Source organism: Pleurodeles waltl, chromosome 9, assembly GCF_031143425.1.
Source record: "Pleurodeles waltl isolate 20211129_DDA chromosome 9, aPleWal1.hap1.20221129, whole genome shotgun sequence".
Lineage (NCBI taxonomy): Eukaryota > Metazoa > Chordata > Amphibia > Caudata > Salamandridae > Pleurodeles > Pleurodeles waltl.
In genome coordinates, this window is record NC_090448.1 from 1,082,601,652 (window position 1) to 1,082,618,749 (window position 17,098).

A 17,098-nucleotide genomic window follows, 5' to 3' on the forward strand; every position below is an offset into this window, starting at 1 on the left:
CTGGACTGGGGGGTGGCCAAGTCCGGAGGGGCCTCTCCTTCACCCGTTGCACCGTGTCTCCGGGCCCTCCCGTGTTAGGATTATCCAAGTTCGTCAGCAGTTTGCGGAGTCACCCTGGGAGCACGCACCGAGCAGCCCGATTCCCCAGCCGAGGACACCACCGTGTCATCCGACTCCTCTCCCGAACCATCCGGGGGGGTCACTCCTCCACTCACTCGGGCTGCCGCCTCCACGGCCGCCCTCTTGCCTTTTTCTTTTTGTGTTTGCGTTGGCGCCAGCCTCGGGCGATTCCCGGGCCTCCGCGCCCTCGGGCCCGTCAAGTTCGACTCCCAGCCGCGCCCTCACCCACAGGTCGCCCCACCTGGGATCCACGTTTCTCGAGCCATTCCCATGCTTCTCCCGGGGACTGTAGGAAAGTGGTCTTCCCCTCCAGTATCACTCTCAGTCTGGCTGGGTACAACAACGAGTATTGAATCCCTTCTTCCGTTAGGGCCCGTTTGACTGCTAGAAATGAGGTTCGCTTGTTCTGGACATCCAATGTATCGTCCGGGAATAGCGTCACCTCTCTATTTGCTACTTTAAACGGTCCCATCTCTCTAGCTTTCTGTATAAGAGTGTCTCTGTCTCTGTAGTGTAGTAACTTGGCAATCACTACACGAGGTGGTCTGCCAGGGGTAAGAGGCCTCGACGGCATCCGGTGCGCACGTTCCAGCGTGTAGAAGGGGGACAGGCATTCAGGCGCAACCGTTGTGCTTAATCATTTCTCCAGAAACTACACCAGGTTGGCTCCTTCGGCCCCCTCGGGGAGGCCCACCACGCGCACATTGTTCCTCCTGTTTCTCCCCTCCGCATCCTCGGCTCTTTGTTCAAGCCGTGACATTCTGGTAGCAAAGGAGGTCACCTCGGCCGCTAGATCTTTCTGCTTCGGCCCAATGTCTGCCAGTGTGGATTCCATTTCTTTGAGTCTGTCCACCAGTTTATGGTGGTCTGCTCTCAGTAGGCCTACCTCAACCGCTACTTGGTTGATGTTGCGTTGTAGTGCTGTATTTGTGTCTTCTATCGCCCCTAATATTTTATCCAGGGTTTCCTGTACGTTGAACTGAGAGTGGTCCTGTGCTTCCATTTCTTTGTGCCCCACTGGTGTCGCGGTGTCCATGATTTTACGCTTATGTCGGGCCTTGGGGGTCATCGATTGGAGAGGGCGGGATCACACCCCAAGGGCGCAAGCCCAGGACTAATCGCGAGCTCTCCACGTTCGGTGGTTCCGCACCTTGGTCACCACAGGTCAGGCCGCAACCCCCAGGCGGGCGCGAGGCAGGCCCACCAAGACCGCGCCAGTTATCTACGGCTTGCCGCTGCTGAGTCAGAGGGTTCCGTGCTGTCAGCCCACGAGTAACCGCTACTCCCTTCAGTCCTGACCTTTTCGATCGTTCCTCTGCACGTTTCGCACCCCAGGTCACGGCTCAACCTGTTCCGCCACATTGTCGCAGGGCCACTTTCCCAGTGGCTCAGGGTGGCTCCCCGGGGATCCGCTCCAGTCCAGCAACTTGCCGCAGGCCCCAGGCCGGTCGCACACTCTTGCAGGGTCACATTCGCCTCCTCAGAATTCCCACTGCGGCGTTAGTAGCTAATTTAGGCGCACTCCAAATCACCCAGATTTCAGTTTCACCAGGTGTACCATCCGCTGTGCCACTCACTTCAGGGGCCCCCGGCTCATGGGGCGACCAGTGAACTGCTTGCGTCAGGCATTCTGCCAGTTGTGTTCTCAGACGGTTGCCTTGCTTGGGTCGTCCAGTAGGCCGATTCTATCTTGGTGCAGAGTTCATCTACTCAGGCCAGGCTCCATCTTCTCCAGCTCAATGGGGACGCAGGCTCGCTCCAGCCCCAGGCGGGGGTGAGTGTGGCCGTTTATCCCAGCTTCTTCCAATCTGGCAATGGCCCTCGGGGGCCCCCGCCTCCTCCCAACGGCGCGGCAGCCGGCCTCCCCCCTGGCTCCAGGGCCGCGCCGCTAGCACCGTGTTAAATGTCCCCAACAGGGCCCCAGCCGTGCGCTCGTCTGTCGGCGTAAGCACCATCCAGGGCCGCGCCCTCCTTCGAGGCTAGCAGTGTGTTCTGCTTCCCTGGGGCGCTGCCCCTCCAGGGGCCCCCGGTCCTTCCCGGGCCCCTTCACTTCCACAGGGCCCGGGAGCGGCCCTGCGCCACTCACCACACTTCGGGGGTCCAATCTCGGTCGCCGGTGACAGCGCTGTGGGGCTTAGCCCCCTTGGGGCCTTCCGGTCACCTCCGGGCTCCTCTGCTCTCCGGAGGACCGGGCGAGGCCCAGCCCCATCCGTTTCTACACCCTGTGGCAACTTCCGGGCTCCGGCATCGCTTCCTCAGGGAGAGCCTCTCGGGGTCTCCCTGCAGATTTGGTCGTCTGCCCACGCCCGGGATCAGCTCACTGCCTCACGCGAGGCCCCGGCAACAGCGCTGTGGGGCTTAGCCCCCTTGGGGCCTTCCGGTCACCGCCGGGCTCCTCTGCTCTCCGGAAGACCGGGCGCGGTCCAGCACCATCCGTTTTTACACCCGGTGGCAACTTCCGGGCTCCGGCGTCGCTCCCTCAGGGAGAACCTCTCGGGGTCCCCCTGCAAATTTGGCTCACTGCCTCACGCGAGGCCCCGGCTTCAAGCGCGGGACGGGCCGCCAGCCTCTCCCTCGGTCGACAGCCAGGCCTGCGCACTTTGTGGCTAGAGCGGGGACCCGGCCGCTTCCAGGACCGGCTCCCAGTCCCCTGCCTTCACTTGGGCACCGGATTGCCCGGAGATGGCACGCCTTTTCTTCGGATTTGTATCGGGCCCTCCGGAGCGAGGGGATTAAGCGTGCGCCATCTCCAGATCGTTGGCCACACCCCCCCTAACCGACTATAGTAATAGTACTCTATGTTGGAGTGGGCCGCAGCACCGTGCATTCAGAAGTTGCCCTTATACCATGAATCATGTCACTGGGAGGAATCGGTGGATGCACCTGGTGGAGGCCTCCAGTAAATGGAACACTGGATGGCGGGCTCCTAGTCTCATTTTGTGACCTTATATTTTAAAGGAAATGAGAATGCGATATCGAACTGACCGCACAGGCACAGAACATTAAATGTTCCTTAAGTATATAATCAGTCCTGATGGTTTGGGGTGGCCAGAGTGAAAAGACTGGAAGACTTTTGAAGATACACAAGAGTGCTCCAGCCCAGGTCATCCACAAACTTCTAGTGATATATGCCAACCAGTCTGTGAATGAGCACCTCAGTCACAAAGGACAATCTGAATGATTATCTTGCTGAATTGAAATTTAAAATCATTAAGTCACTGACACATAGTCTTGCACAGCTGAAAAACAACCAAGCAAAAGATATTACTGACATGAAAGCAGACACGACAAGTGTGAAAATCATGAGAACCGCTCCAGATGAGGTAATATCCATGTGTGAAACCAGAGGGAAGGTAACAATTTTTGAGCTACCTCCAGTATTCTATGCTAGAGAAAGCCATGATGGAGGAATGCCTCACTGACAGTGGCGACAGAAGAGGCAAATAGAGTCAGGAGAAAGAATGTGACGACAAAAGACAGAGTGAGGGACATAGTGGTGAAAATGTCCTCCTTAACTCTAAACGAATGAGCAGTCTGCACGGCAAGAGAGGGGGACCATAATACATCTGTGACAGTAAAGCCACTATTCTCCAGAACCTTGCACTAGCCACTTTTAAAAAGCACAAGTAGTATCACCTAGTAGTTGGTGAACTCAACACTTATGATAATCAAGTTCTGGTGGCTGTTCTCAGAAGGCCTACAGTAACCAATCAGGGGCTTTCGGTAAGTTCTCCAGAGGAAGGAAATAGTCTTCTGAACATCCAAGATGAGGACAATATTAACACTGGAGATGCCTTGAGCTCAGGGATTTGGTCAAGTGCATGAGTGACAGAAGGCAGAAGACTCAGGACTTCCTGGAGGGCTCCATCGAAGTTATAAAGAGAAAAAGAGACATGCTCAGAAGATCAATGATGTGCCACAGTAGCAAGGTTGACGGTGAGCAGAGAGGCAGGACCAAGCCATAATACCTTATTTAGCAGACATGACTTCCTGGAGGACTCCGTCCAAGTCACAGAAAGAAAAAGAGACATGCCCGAAGATGAATGATGCGCCACAGAGGCAAGGTCGCTGGAAGCTGACAGTGAGCGAGAGGCAGGACCAGGCCACACATACCTAATTTAGCAGACATTATGGATGGAGTAGCAGTAGGTGTGCTTTTCCATAGAAGTTGGTAAAAACAGTAGATCAGTGCATCTGTTAAGGGCCCCAACGGAAGGATGCATAAAGTCAAACCTGAGAGGCGGAAAGGCATTTATTCGGCTATTAGGAAGTTGCCCACTGGCCCTATTATGAGTTTCCCACTGGGCCAGCGGAAACTACCCACAACATTGATGCCGGCTCGTAATCGTGCCGGTGGCAATGTTGCAGTGTATTGGTTGCGACAGCACCCGTCATGCTTTTCACTGCCTGTAATTCAGGCAGTGAAAAGCGTGACAGGGCTGTCCATGGGGGCTCCTGCACTGCCCATGCTAAGTGCATGGGCAGTGCAGGGGCCCCCATGGGGTCCCCGGCACCCCATCTCCACCAGCCTTTCCTTGCGGATTAAGACCACCAAGTCGTACGCCGGCAAAAAAGTGGCGGTGCCAGCAGTCGGACTGTAGCGCTTTCGCCACCGTGAGTCTGGCGGTCCTAGGACCGCCAGACTAGAAATCAGGGCCTAAGTCAGTTCTAAAGACACATGCAAGGCAAACAATTGGTACACCTTCAATGCAACTACTAAGACAAATCTGATAAAAAGTGTAGGGGTTGCAGGCAGGCTGCTGCAGGGCCTTGTGTGTCTATTTAAGACTTCAAGACCTAGAAATGGATATGTAAGTCAGGACACCTATATTGTGCTCGACATCTGATATAAGGCAACCTCAGAATTGGGCATAAATACACTCTCATCACCCTTTATCCCCATAAATTTTAATGACTAGTTCACTCCATAAGTAAGTAGGGAAGCATAAGAAGCAGCAAATGGGAGAATGTAGAACTCTGAGAGACATGTTTGTATTAGGGTGCATTAAGTCCTTTTCACAGTGCAAGCAATACTTTGCACTTTCAGGATCTGACAGGGTACAATACAACCAATTAAGGCATTGAGTGCTTCACCCACCATATGAAAAATCTGCCATAAGATATTCTTTGAGAAATGTATATGAGATAATACAATCATGATGGGATTCATCTTCCTTATCTTTAGAATCTCGCAAAAAGCATGGAAAAACCAACCAAGGGGCATATCCGAAGGTCTGGGAAAATAAATTAAGGAAGTCAGTCAAATCTGGGGAGTGGGTGCAACAATGGAGCTTTCAGTAGGAGCTCGGCGAGCTTCACAATACATAATTTTTCAAAAATCCAGATACATATTAAACTGTAGATGGTACCTAAACGCCAAGCACTGAAATGTAAGCACCCAGGTTAGATGGAACTGGTTGGAGATGTAGCTGGAAAGCAGGGTCTCTACTCCATATCTGGTGGTCATGAAAAACAATTACCAATTATGGAAAGAGGTTCTCATCTTTATTAAAGAGATTATGAGCTTTCCTATTCATAAAAATCCAGGAGAGATAATACTATGAGTTGGATCACTGCAAATGGTAGACATCAAAGTTACGCTCTACCCCAGCACAAGTGGGTGCCTCTTATGCTGATGGCCTGCTTTTGGATATAACAAATACAGCTCCATGGTCTCCCAGACTCTGGAATAAGATGAGGTTAAAAAAAACTCTACCATGTTATTGCCAAACAAAATTATATACAGTGTGGTGACCACTGATAATCCATCTGAGATCAAGAATCTTAGGACATGCCCACCTAAACCGAGAGCAGTACAACTCTTTGATTCTGAGGTTTAGGAGTTCAGGTGGCGGGCAATGGACTCTGTGAATGGGAGATCATTTGGGCTTTTTTCACCTATTTACAGAGTGCCTTCCAGGAGTGAGAATGCCAGAGGGGTGAAGGTGGGAATAATGAGGTCATTGTTTAGCTGAGAGCCTATAGTCTCTCATTTCCACTAAATCGGGAGTGACATATGTTCCTTGGCAGTATCTGATAATAACTGTGGTGTATCCATTTATCAAAATTCAATGAACATAATTGATTGCAAAAATTAATGTCAGAACTGATTGAGCTACTTATGCTTGGCAAGGGGCAATTTGAGATTTCCACTAGAACACCATAGAATTTTTCATGACTGGAAGTTATATATTGGGAGGTGAGCGTATGCATGATGAGAAGAGGGAGTGTTAGTTAACAGAGGGCTTAAAAGAAGAAAGGGTAAACGTTTCACTAGGGATAGGTGAAGCATTAGGGAGACTTTTTCAAGAGCATTTGGAGTCTTATCCGGGCTGGCTGTATTGACGGTGAGCTGGGAGGACTATGATGTTCAAAAGCCGATATACTACTAACAATCTGGTTATGTCCACTGGAAATGTATATATCTCTTACTTCACAATTTGTAGGCTGTTGCTGATAACAGGTGTAAAGGTACTCACCTTTCACCACAAGACATCCACCACCATCGACTAATGGGAACATGCCAAGGCACTAAACTAAATTTCTCTCTAGCTGCATAGACTATGCCAGAAGGATGTGGTCATCCAGAAACTACGAAAGTTGGATGAGATTGTGGAGGCCGGACGTCAGACAGCACAGAAACTTATTCTTGACCACTATGAAGAGGGTTTTGAGAACATGGCAGCACTCCTACAGGCAGCTTACTCAGGTAACATGTTTGTGTATTAAATCGAGAGCTGTCACTACATGGGGTATCCGAGTACAATTAGACATCAGCCATCACCAGTACAGGTGTAAGCCCCACCAAATTTGGGAGCGGGAGGACAGGAGGGCTGATGGCCCAGTCTGGCAGTGGAAGAGCAGCAGAGCAGTGCAGCAGTGCAGCAACTCACTGGGCTTGTGCAGTAGGTGACTTTACCATTACACAAAACCATTGTGCATACTGGGTCAGTGAAGCAGTAACCAGGGGAGGCTCGCCCTAAGTCATGACATTTCTAGAGTCCTGCTGTCCAGATCACCTCCTCCACTCAACTGGCTTACCGTTCCAAGAGTCAGCCATTAGAGGAGGATGTGGGACATGGGAGAGACACTGCTCCAAGCAGCCATTGCTTCCTTTGAATGTCCTACTGCTGTAGTCCTTCTGTGCCCTCTCTGCTGAGCCACAGCTCCATGTTAGTGCAGAAACTCAGCAGGGTTCATGAAGCAAAGGGCTATCTCCTAAATCCTGCTGATGCCTGGCACCACATGCCTGTTCTCACCAGGTATCTAGCCACCACATTTCATCACCTGCTTGTAGAACAATGAGGGACAGGAGGGAGGGAATGGCCTGTGAGATGCAGAAGCCAGAGGAGGTAAGTGAGAAACTTTTGGGCATAGTTTTGACATGTGGGCAGCAGAGTGGGGGTAATTCTCGATTTCCTCTCACTTGCCATGCTGAGTGGCTGCACTATTTGGGCTCAATTTCAGAAGATAACCAGGAAATCATACTAAATCTTGTGACATTTCCCATGATAAAAGCTGAACCACACTTGTGTGACTGGGCCTTTCACCTTCATTCAAGGACCATGCAAACACCATATTGACTTTTTATCGGGAGATATGTGGGAACACTAGGTGGTATGGATTTTGTGGATCCCCGCAGACTGCTGAAATTTCCATGACAGAAATGTGACCGAAATGTGCGACTTTAGCCAATGTTGAGATTTGCAAGCCATGCTGGGTGGCAAGAATTTTATGATCCCTGCAGATTCGGGAACTTTCCTTCACAGAAATGTAAGGAACTTGCTTTTAGAGAAAGTCTGAGATTTGCAGGGCACTGTGGATAAAAAACCTAGAAGGATCCACCCAAGTCACAACACCCTGGACTCCCAAGGGTGTTAATTTTTAAAAATGTGTGGGATTAATAGGTTCCAGTGGAGCCTGGGCTCAAATTCCTCGGCTACCTTTATCACATCAAATTATCATTTTCTATGCCAAAAAATTGAGGTCTACATGTTGAATTTTGGGACCTTTCTTGTAGCAGTCAGTAGGCTCACCCACATAATTGGGGTAATGTTTCTTTCAGGAGATGTGTGGGAATAAATAATAGTAAAAATGTGTTACTACATTGGATTTCTATCTAGTTTTGGATTCCAAATGTATTCCAGTTTTAAAAAATGAGCACACTTATTAAAACGCCCTCGGAAACACGATAGTCTGGGTAAATTCAGAGGTGTAAAAATAACCACTTTTCTTTAACGCAGTTTCCTGTGCACATTTAAAAAATGGCTTTCCCTCATACCCATTTTTTTGTTTTACAATATGAATTGCTGCTTGGTGGTTACACAATGAAAAATATTTATAAGCTGCAGCTCAGTTGTTGGCTGTGGTTAACTCATTGTTTTTCCCAACCAACACACAATTTATCCCGGTGACCAGAACGGTCTTGCTGGATGTAATAGTATGCTATATTAAGTAAGCTCTCCGTTTGGAGCAATCAGCTACAAATAAAAACACATTGTCACAATTTTTTTTAACTTATTTTCATTATTATTTTATTTCAACAATTACTTTGGGGGGGGGAGTGAGAAAGTCGCCTCTTTCTAGCCTTGTTACCCCCACTTTTGGCCTGTTGTGAGTGTAGGTCAGGGTGTTTTCACTGTCTCACTGGGATCCTGTTAGCCAGGGCCCAGTGCTCATAGTGAAAACCCTATGTTTTCAGTATGTTTGTTACGTGTCACTGGGAACCTGCTAGCCAGGACCCCAGTGCTCATAAGTTTGTGACCTATATGTATGTGTTCCCTGTGTGATGCCTATCTGTCTCACTGAGGCTCTGCTAACCAGAACCTCAGTGGTTATGCTCTCTCATTTCTTTCCAAATTGTCACTAACAAGCTAGTGACCAATTTCATCAATTTACATTGGCATACTTGAACACCCTTATAATTCCCTAGTATATGGCACTGAGGTACCCAGGGTATTGGGGTTCCAGGAGATCCCTATGGGCTGCAGCATTTCTTTTGCCACCCATAGGGAGCTCTGACAATTCTTACACAGGCCTGCCATTGCAGCCTGAGTGAAATAACGTCCACGTTATTTCACAGCCATTTACCACTGCACTTAAGTAACTTATAAGTCACCTAAATGTCTAACCTTTACCTGGTAAAGGATGGGTGCTAAGTTACTTAGTGTGTGGGCACCCTGGCACTAGCCAAGGTGCCCCCACATTGTTCAGGGCAAATTCCCCGGACTTCGTGAGTGCGGGGACACCATTACACGGGTGCACTATACATATGTCACTACATATGTATAGCGTCACAATGGTAACTCCGAACATGGCCATGTAACATGTCTAAGATCATGGAATTGTCACCCCAATGCCATTCTGGCATTGGGGAGACAATTCCATGATCCCCCGAGTCTCTAGCACAGACCCAGGTACTGCCAAACTACCTTTCCCGGGGTTTCACTGCAGCTGCTGCTGCTGCCAACCCCTAAGACAGGTTTCTGCCGTCCTGGGGTCCAGTCAGGCTTGGCCCAGGAAGGCAGAACAAAGGACTTCCTCAGAGAGAGGGTGTTACACCCTCTCCCTTTGGAAAAAGGTGTCAGGGCTGGGGAGGAGTAGCCTCCCCCAGCCTCTGGAAATGCTTTGATGGGCACAGATGGTGCCCATCTCTGCATAAGCCAGTCTACACCGGTTCAGGGATCCCCCAGCCCTGCTCTGGCACGAAACTGGACAAAGGAAAGGGGAGTGACCACTCCCCTGACCTGCACCTCCCCTGGGAGGTGCCCAGAGCTCCTCCAGTGTGCTCCAGACCTCTGCCATCTTGGAAACAGAGGTGCTGCTGGCACACTGGACTGCTCTGAGTGGCCAGTGCCAGCAGGTGACGTCAGAGACTCCTTCTGATAGGCTCTTACCTGTGTTGCTAGCCTATCCTCCTTCCTAAGTAGCCAAACCTCCTTTTCTGGCTATTTCGGGTCTCTGCTTTGGGGAATTCTTTAGATAACGAATGCAAGAGCTCATCAGAGTTCCTCTGCATATCTCTCTTCACCTTCTGCCAAGGAATCGACCACTGACTGCTCTGGACGCCTGCAAAACTGCAACAAAGTAGCAAAGACGACTACTGCAACCTTGTATCGCTGATCCTGCGGCCTTCTCGACTGTTTTCCTGGTGGTGCATGCTGTGGGGGTAGTCTGCCTCCTCTCTGCACTAGAAGCTCCGAAGAAATCTCCTGTGGGACGACGGAATCCTCCCCCTGCAACCGCAGGCACCAAAAGACTGCATCACCGGTCCTCTGGGTCCCCTCTCAGCACAACGAGCGTGGTCCCTGGAACTCAGCAACTCTGTCCAAGTGACTCCCACAGTCCAGTGACTCTTCAGTCCAAGTTTGGTGGAGGTAAGTCCTTGCCTCCACACGCTAGACTGTATTGCTGGGTACCGCGTGATTTGGAGCTGCCCCGGCTCCTGTGCACTCTTCCAGGGTTTCCTTTGTACACAGCCAAGCCTGGGTCCCTGACACTCTAATCTGCAGTGCACGACCTCCTGAGTTGTCCTCCGGCGTCGTGGGACCTTCTTTTGTGACTTAGAGTGAGCTCTGGTTCACTCTTCTTCGTAGTGCCTGTTCCGGCACTTCTGCGGGTGCTGCTTGCTTCTGAGTGGGCTCTTTGTCTTGCTGTACGCCCCCTCTGTCTCCTCACACAATTGGCGACATCCTGGCCCTCCTGGGCCACAGCAGCATCCAAAAACCCTAACTGCGACCCTTGCAGCTAGCAAGGCTTGTTTGCGGTCTTTCTGCGTGGGAACACCTCTGCAAGCTTCTTCACGACGTGGGACATCCATCCTCCAAAGGGGAAGTTCCTAGTCCCCTTCGTTCTTGCAGAATCCACAGCTTCTACCATCCGGTGGCAGCTTCTTTGCACCCACAGCTGGCATTTCCTGGGCATCTGCCCACTCCCGACTTGAGTGTGACTCTTGGACTTGGTCCCCTTGTTCCACAGGTACTCTCGTCTGGAAATCCATCGTTGTTGCATTGCTGGTGTTGGTCTTCCTTGCAGAATTCCCCTATCACGACTTCTGTGCACTCTGGGGAACTTAGGTGCACTTTACAACTACTTTTCAGGGTCTTGGGGTGGGCTATTTTTCTAACCCTCACTGTTTTCTTACAGTCCCAGCGACCCTCTTCAAGCTCACATAGGTTTGGGGTCCATTTGTGGTTCGCATTCCACTTCTAGAGTATATGGTTTGTGTTGCCCCTATACCTATGTGCTCTCATTGCAATCTATTGTGACTGTACATTGCTTGCATTGCTTTCTATTTGCTATTACTGCATAATTTTGGTATTGTGTACATATATCTTGTGTATATTTGCTATCCTCATACTGAGGGTACTCACTGAGGTACTTTTGGCATATTGTCATAAAAATAAAGTACCTTTATTTTTAGTATATCTGTGTATTGTGTTTTCTTATGATATTGTGCATATGACACCAGTGGTATAGTAGGAGCTTTACACGTCTCCTAGTTCAGCCTAAGCTGCTCTGCTAAGCTACCTTTTCTATCAGCCTAAGCTGCTAGACACCTCTTCTACACTAATAAGGGATACCTGGACCTGGTGCAGAGTGTAAGTACCCCTTGGTACTCACTACAAACCAGGCCAGCCTCCTACGGGGGGGGGTAACTATGAGCTATCAACACAAATGGCCCCTTGCTGAATTTTGAATTTTGTCTAGTTTTCAAAAATGTATTGTTTTCCAGATTCACCCATGGCTTTCACTCCTCTTTCCACGACAGACTACAAGTAGGTTGAGACCACAAAATGTAGGAAAATGGATTATGACTTACAAAAATGTTTAAACAGTGGTTAAAAAAAACATGTTTGGTCTTGAAAACTTGAACGATGGGGATCTTAGCCCAGCAAACCTTTCTTTAATGCCATTTTCTAGAGAAATAAACATACACTTTCTTGCACAGCCCCTTTTTCCATTATAACAAAAAGCCCAAAATGTTGCTAAATCTTGACTATTTTCTCATTTTCTTCCTGGGGAATCCACAAACCCTAGATACCTTTACAATCTCCCGAATGTGGGAAAAAAGGTCAAAACTTTGACATGGATACCTTCAGTAGAAAACAGCTATGAAGATGTAAACAAGGCTCAGCACTGGGGCGGGAAAAATCTTACTGTTTATTCAATAGCACCTTCAAAGCACTACATATCCCATGATCCTACTCTCCTGGGCAGGAAGTAACAACATGACGAAAAATACATAAATATATTATAAATAGGAGTAGTCAAACCAACATGTCCTCTTTTCATGATGATTTTGAAGTTCAAAGCCCATGGTTAAACCTAAACTGTACAAAATGAAATCTAATAAGTAGCCAAACAACGTCCTCATTGTTTTGTTGAACCTCCAGACAGAAAATGTCCTCCACCCAAAAGAAATACTTTCCTTCACCCACATTACTACTTGGCACCTCAGATGTCTGGTTGGTCATGATTGGCAGTAGGCGTAATCGTAAGCAACATATGATCACCATTGTCAGAGTTGGCACATATTTAAGTGGTGGGATAAGGTGTGCCTCCTTTGTCTTCAATAAAATCAGGACTCTCCTTTACAACTGGCTATGAACATTTGGAATTGTATTACAAGACAGGAAGCTCATATTAAGTGATTTCAAACAATATTAACAACTTTCAGTGCCACATGTTGAACTGCCTTTAAATAAAGATTCTTAAACTTTGACATCCTAGACCAATCTGCTGTTTTAAGATTATTCTCTAGCCTAGGCCCTTCCCAAAATGTTTTTGCTGTCATAATACTTGGTCCTGGAAAAAGCACCTGAATTGAGGATGAAAGAAGGCCCATTAGCCTCGCCATCTGCCAGAGAGAAACCTACTGTTGAGCCAATGTCATCTTCAATTCTTTTTTTCAAATTACCGTTAACTTTACCTCTGTGTGTAAAAGGACCTCTTTGTCTAAGTCTAGTAAGAACCCCAAAAACTCCATCCTTTTTGAGGGTTTGGGATCCGATATTTACACGTTAACAATAAAACCTGAAGACTGGACTAATTCTATGGCCATCTGTACCTGCTCCACCAAGAGATCCTTTGCCTGGCCTAGGAATATCATATCATCCATGTATACCACAATCATCAGGCCCTGGAACCTGTGAGCTAGCTCAACTGGTTTTTATCACCTTGGTAACGCACCATGGAGCAGAGGATAGACAGAGTGGTAGGGACTTGAACCTGTATGTCTGCCCCAGCCAAAGGAGCTGCAGATACTTTCTGTGACTATGACAAGTTAGTACTGTCAACTAACCATCCTTCAAATCCAGACTCTTCAACCATTCCCCATGAAGAGGAATATCTCTGAGCCTGACTACTGTTTCTATTTTGAAATGGTGATAAAGAACAAAACTCCTTCAGATTTAGTACTACTCGGAACTAAAAATAGTTTGGGTACAAAGCCTTCTGGGTGTAACAAACTAGTCTCTATAACCCCTTGCCGGAGCAACTTGTTTAACTCTGAAAAAAATCAACCTTATCCCTTCCCGGGAAAACTGGACTGGAGTTGGAAACATAGTCTGAACTGCATTGTCATAAAACTCCACTGAAAGCTCTGGACTGGGTGCAAAAACCCCAGATCGCTTAAAATCAACATCCACTTTTTTGCAAAAAGGGCTAACCTTCCTCCAATTTTCCATAGGGTAAGGAGACTACTCTTACCTTGAACTCCCCCACCCTTGGTTGTTCTGCACTGATGCCAAACATCTCAACTTCTCCATTGTGGCAAGGACACAGGTCTGGTGTACCGGTACTGCTGGTGGTTGAAATAATAGGAACGGGCACTGAAGCGATCCATATATCTGCCGGCCCTGGCAGAGACCTAACCAAACATCCTCATTGGTGAGGAGTGAGTCTTATCCAGTAGGACAAATGCCTGCACATACCAACCAATCTCCTTACTGAAATAAACACCCTTGGTTAATCAATCCAACTTCGAAATTAGCCAATTCTCCCAACTTTGGATCAATTTGAAGCAAAACTCCTTTGAGTCTCACATAGTACAGTCCAGTATGTTTACATTTTATTAGTCTGTTGTCTACAACAGTCGCAGACCAAGAGGAGGATATAGCTGTTACAACGGAAATACCAATATCATTAGCCACGTATTTGAATCAGGAGATTGCATTCTGTATAGAGTTTACCACAGAAAAACAAATTTTTATTAAAAGCTTCATCCTCCTTATATTTTTTTAAAGTTTTTTTTTAACCCCATTATTACTTTCATTCATAATCAACGTTACCACAAAACAGGGAATTGAACCCCAACAATAACTTTGTCAATGATAGGCAGTTTTACTTTGAACACACACCAGCGTTTGTAAGGTTTATACTGCAGACAAAACAATGTATGCTTTAACAATTACCTTCAAGTTAATTCTTAAATATTGAAAATTGTCACTCTGTGTACATGAAGCAGCGTTTATAACATAATGCCAATTGTGGAACGTGGAGATAAACTCCTAATCCTCAGGGGGAGCGTCTCAGTGCTGGCCATTACGGCATTCTCACTCCGCGAGCGAGCCTTAACATTCAAATCAAAGAAACTCTGCTTTCCAAAGCATAAAAGCAAGCACACGTTCTGAATAAAATTAACCGGGCCTTCAAACAGCCGCCCAGCGCAATAAATCAACAAACTCTTAATACAGTGCTACCACGGTGAAGGGAAACAATGTTTCAAGCAGGAGCCAAGTGAAACAATGGTTCAAGCAGGAGCCAAGTGAAACAATGGTTCAAGCAGGAGCCAAGTGAAACAATGGTTTAAGCAGCGAACGCACCCATCTGACGATCGCTGAAGAAACAGAGCTGATTATTATTTTTAACTATGTAGCCCTCAAGGCAAACAGGCAAGAAAAACAAAGCCCATTATTAACACAAAGCTGAAAAGAGCCGTAAAGTTTTGCTAACTTTTTTAGCAAACAAAAACAAATCACAGCACTCATAATATTTACACAACCCAGTACACAGATGCAACATGTATTTAACTCAAGCAGCAGGAAGAGGACATGCTGGTTAGACTGACCCTATCTGTAGTAGATTTATGTAGTTTCTTTATGTTGTTACGTCCTGCCCACAAAGACAGAATCAGGGGAAATGTGGTACTTTAAAGGAACTAGAAAAAGCAAGGAAAGAGATTGTAGAATACCAGCTTCCTGTCTTGTAATAAAATTCAATATTATTGACAGCTGCCTAGCTACAGTTTTGTAATATGTTCATCCTGCACCCCCCCCCCCCCAGCTCAAAATCACCCAATGGGTCAGCTGTGCAGCGATTGTAGAGGACCTAGTCACAACACCCCCCTCGACATATATCCTGTTGCCTGTACCTTAAAAACAACACACACCTGCTATTCTGCTCTGTTCCACACTGCTGTTTGCTGTGAAACCCAAACCCCTCCTCTCATCTAAACATATTAAAAATTAGCTTCCTGCCCTCTCCCTAAAATATTTTACAAATAAATACCTGGTTTCCTTCCTTGTTTGCAGCTGTTTCACGGTTTCTAAAAGCCAATTCCTGGCAGCCCGCCAGACTTCACAACTGAAACTGCTCTCCTCTCAGTATGAGAGCCAAGAGCAGGCACAGAGCTGGCAGAGGCTCTCTGAGAACCACTGCCAGCACTGCATTTTCTGGTCTATCTGTTCAGGTCCGCGCCTGATAGGGAACATGGCAGACGGCAGCATCAGGAGATTAACTGCATTTTCACTTTTCTATGGGTCTGCATTGCTGCGCCTGTAGATAGGGAGTTGCATTAAAAATCATGGGTGGTTGCATGGGAACATCCACTTGATGCAAAGCAGCGCCCAGTGCGACTTTCCTTTGCTTTGGGAAACTATCCAACACAAATCCTGATCTGCGTTGGATAGTAAATCCCAGCATAATATTTTCAGTCGGGTTTACATTACAAATGCAACATAAACCTGATGCAAAGTGTTAGTAAATCTTTGATCCAATGTTTGAGATTCTTCAGCTAAAAGAAAAGTATTCTCTAAAGTGTTCAGCTGCATCTTGGAGCTATTTATGCACTATATCAAATACAGAAAACAAGTGAATATAGAGAATGGAAGGAAATTAAGGGAGTACAGTATTTTGTACAGGACAACCATCTTAATCACAACATTTGATGACCTTCATCTATTTCCTGCATGCACACACAAGAGAAAGAGAATTTCATTGTCACTAAAATTTCAGTAGATTTAAATTCACATATTTTATATGTAACTTTCATTTTTATATATTACTTTCACACAAATGCTCTACATAATTTATACATGGAATATAAGGTCAGGGCAGGGCATGGCATATGATGACATACATGGTAAACATCAAGAAATAGATATGGTAGAAACAAGTTCCCCTTATGAGGAAAGTATGAATGTATGGTAGTTCCATAATGTTCACTATTTGAAATCATTGACATTTTGACAGGTGGTCATTCACCTGCTGACATGCCAAGGGCAGCCACCATGCTAATGATTTAGCATTTTCTGGAATCAGGGGTGGGCAGAGCCTGGCAAGCACCCAAGATGGCCCCATAACACTGGAGCTATGCTGGTCTTGGGAATCAAAGACCCAAAGAAAGAGTCACGAATGCTGCCATAACAGAGGCAAGGCCAGAATTAGGAGTGCTGATCACTATTGAACTATAGGTACAAAACCACAGACATCAATTACAATGAACTAATGGCTCCTGAAGTGGAGCGCCATAACATCCAAGATGGAGCCCACTGTCCGATGGGAGCAAAGACGACCTTTCCATAGCTGGAGAGAAAAAATGTGTCCATTATCGGGGACACCCTGCAGTGAGATAAGATTGTACCCCATCACAACCAGGCAAAATAAGAACCACGTACTAAAAAAACATTAACCACTTCCTTGAGAGGTAGAGTAATGGTAAGATGGAGCGTTGTAAGACAAAGCTGTACAGCTGAAA

At 47.2% G+C, this 17,098-nt stretch overlaps 1 protein-coding gene across 1 annotated transcript in view; it reads left to right on the top strand.

Moving 5' to 3' along the window:
• The window catches only part of HEATR4 (HEAT repeat containing 4), a 252,284-nt gene that overhangs the window by 224,098 nt on the left and 11,088 nt on the right, over window positions 1-17,098 (top strand). The window contains exon 15 of the mRNA XM_069208752.1: window positions 6,673-6,829. Within this exon, the coding sequence (XP_069064853.1) occupies window positions 6,673-6,829 (157 nt within the window). The remainder of the gene's footprint in view (window positions 1-6,672; window positions 6,830-17,098) is intronic.